The sequence below is a fragment of the Habropoda laboriosa genome, unplaced genomic scaffold (genome assembly GCF_001263275.1).
Source record: "Habropoda laboriosa isolate 0110345459 unplaced genomic scaffold, ASM126327v1 scaffold200, whole genome shotgun sequence".
Lineage (NCBI taxonomy): Eukaryota > Metazoa > Arthropoda > Insecta > Hymenoptera > Apidae > Habropoda > Habropoda laboriosa.
This window is the reverse complement of record NW_017100306.1, coordinates 126,931-129,890: the sequence shown is the minus strand read 5'-3', so window position 1 is coordinate 129,890 and position 2,960 is coordinate 126,931. Positions and strand designations below refer to the sequence as shown.

Sequence of the window (2,960 nt, the reverse complement as noted above, 5' to 3'; positions counted from 1 at the left end):
TGTTGTCTGTCGTGATTATATTAATATTGTTTGTACATTCTATTCCATTATATAAACAAATATTTTGTTGAATAATTTTTTTTACAGAATTACCTACAATAAGGACCCTTTAGGTTCTAATATTAAATGGTTCGTTTTGTGTATATATTCATGCTTCTATCAAACTTATAACCAATATAAATATATTCTTACTCATTAAATCCCCAATTTAAGTGAGTAAGAATTAAACGGGCCAAGTGATTTTCAATCGATATTAACGGACATTGATGTAACCATGTAGAAAGAATAACTATATCTTCCTCCCGTGGTATCCATTTATACAATTTTAATTCAGTAAATAAGTATAAACTTAGCTAAAATTAATAAATTAAAATTTGAAAGAATTTATTATTTATGAAAAAATATAATAATTTTTACTCATACCTTTCCAGCTGAAGCAAAATTATCTTTTAGCTTTTGCAGGATATCTGATAGCAGTGAGGGATACTTATTTGTTAAATTTGATAGTAAAGATCGAGCATCTTTTGAGCAAGAATCTCGTGTTTTTTCACTAAGAAATCCAATCTATAAATTATGATTATTACTAAATGTTTCAAAATTATAGACAACATAAATCATGATACATACTTGGAATAAATCTATTGTTGTTGTTCTTACAAAATCGTAATCTTTATCTGCTCTTGCCAAAGCCATATTAGCAAAAGTTGTTAAAAGAAAGTATGATTCATCCCCTGGCATACTACTTAACTTTTCTTCAAACTTTGTACGAAGTTGTAAAGAATTTAATTCATTTATCCAATCTTTAAAATTATTGATATATTAAAATTTATGTCAGTAATGCTCATAATGCATTTATTGTGTAACTGTACATACCATGTATATGTCTATTAGAAGTGTCTATTTGTGTAACATCAGTATGTAAAATATAAAATGTCTGCCATAAAGTATTGGACGATATTAAATGATATGGAATAGAAGCCAAATATTGCCATGCACCTAAACGACGTGACGAAAATATGCACAAAATTGCTTTTAGAAAAAAACAATCAAATTCAAGTTGAAGTTTCATTAATATTGATACATCAGTAATCTATAAAAGCAAAAATTTAAGAATTATTTGAAAAATAGTTTTTCTAAATTTATGTTAAAATATTACGTAATAGTATGGTAACATACCTGGCTCTTATCAAATTCTTCCCATTGATCATTAGCATAGTATACAATATCTCTAATTAATGCACTTAGACGTTTAGCCAATTGTCTATATCTTGGAGAATCGTACGTTATTAAGCCTTGTTTTAGGAGTCTAATAATAGTTGTAAGAAATGCAAATATCCGTAACAAGTGATGTGGTGTAATATAACTTTTGTTTTGATAATAACCATCATTCTGATACTGGATATATAGCACATGTTCAAAGACTTTACTAAAAGGGATTTGATTTAATAAAAAAATAAGGTCACTTTCAAATAGATATTTTCCAGCATTAGCTATATCTTCATCTTCCTCTCCTTCTTCATCTAATATTACCCAAACTGTATCACTTGGAGTACATGTTGTATCTTGTAATGATTCTTGTACCTAATAAAAATAATGTTTTATTAGATTTACGTAAATTACTTAATAACAAGTAAATTATGATAATTCAAATACCTGTTCAAGAAATGTATCTCTATCCTTAATGGGCAATAAAATAACAGCCAATACAGCTACTATGTGATCTAAATATGGATCATTTAATTGAAGTGTAATTAATTTACTGTGCTGTTGTGGTACTGGATTTTGAACATAATTGCGAGCCCAATTCATTACCCCTCCAGGACATCTTAAGATATGATTCAATATAAATAAATGATCTTGCCAATTTGCCACCCTTAGCAAGATTGCTATTAATCTTGTAAGCCATTCTCTAGTATCCATTACAAATTTTCTATCTTTTAATAACTTTCGTTGAAAATTAAACAATATTGTTATGCACATTCTAATTTCCACTAATTGTGGAATTAATTGTGAAGATTCAATTATTGGTAATAAAGTCACAGGTGCATTTTGAGGAACATTTGTAAATTCTTTACAAGACATGCAAACTCTTTGAATATAATATTCAATTTGTAACTTTAAAACTTCTTCTTCATAAGAATATAATGCTTGAGTATTGTGTAATATATCTTTTATTGTTGATAAATTTTGAGACAAGACCCCTAATGCTTGGTGATTAAAACGTGCAGTACAATATTCATGTGTAGCAACAACAGGATTTCCATCTTGACATTCTCCAGCTTCTGTGATGCAAGCTTTCCCTAAGCACCATAATTGTTTTTGTATTTCTCTGCAGGACTTTTTTAAAATTTCCAATTCATGAGAATTCATAATTAAATGATTTCTTACACGAAGATAAGACACTAAAAGTTCATATAATTTATGTTGCCGTCTAATTACATTACTTCTAATCTGTATTTCTGTAAATTCTGAAGTAAACATATCAACCAATGCTAATTCCTCATTAATGTATAACGATGCTAACTGGTTCTCTGTAAATGGTATAATTTCTTTGAAAGTTATATGTACATCTTCTGTTTTATTTTTGACAGACTTTGATTGATTCTTTGTTTGACTTTTTGAGTCCAGCATATCTGAAGTACTTTCAGATAAATTTGATGCTGTACTTCCATTATTAAGAGTATCAAATGTATTGTCTTCTAATCCTACTGTAGAAATAGAAGATGTAATTTTTTCCACATTTGCCTCTAAATTATCCCATAATGATGTTAAAGTATTTCCACTTTTATCATTAATTTCATCCTAAAATTCATTAAAGTGCATAAGAATTATTTATGATAAGTATAAAAAAATATCCTAACATGGAATATGGCACTCAAACTTTTTTTTCTTAAATTCTGCACTAATATTTTCTTTGTATATACAACAAGTTTTATTATAAGTTTTATTATAGAAGGTAT

At 27.5% G+C, this 2,960-nt stretch overlaps 1 protein-coding gene across 1 annotated transcript in view; it reads right to left on the bottom strand.

Moving 5' to 3' along the window:
• Positions 1-2,960, bottom strand: part of LOC108574011 (ectopic P granules protein 5 homolog) — a 33,532-nt gene that overhangs the window by 29,928 nt on the left and 644 nt on the right. Inside the window, exons 3-8 of the mRNA XM_017936508.1 lie at positions 1,654-2,802; positions 1,177-1,581; positions 874-1,090; positions 628-800; positions 424-564; positions 193-353 (exon numbers count right to left, since the gene is read on the bottom strand). Coding sequence (XP_017791997.1) covers positions 193-353; positions 424-564; positions 628-800; positions 874-1,090; positions 1,177-1,581; positions 1,654-2,802 — 2,246 coding nt within the window. The remainder of the gene's footprint in view (positions 1-192; positions 354-423; positions 565-627; positions 801-873; positions 1,091-1,176; positions 1,582-1,653; positions 2,803-2,960) is intronic.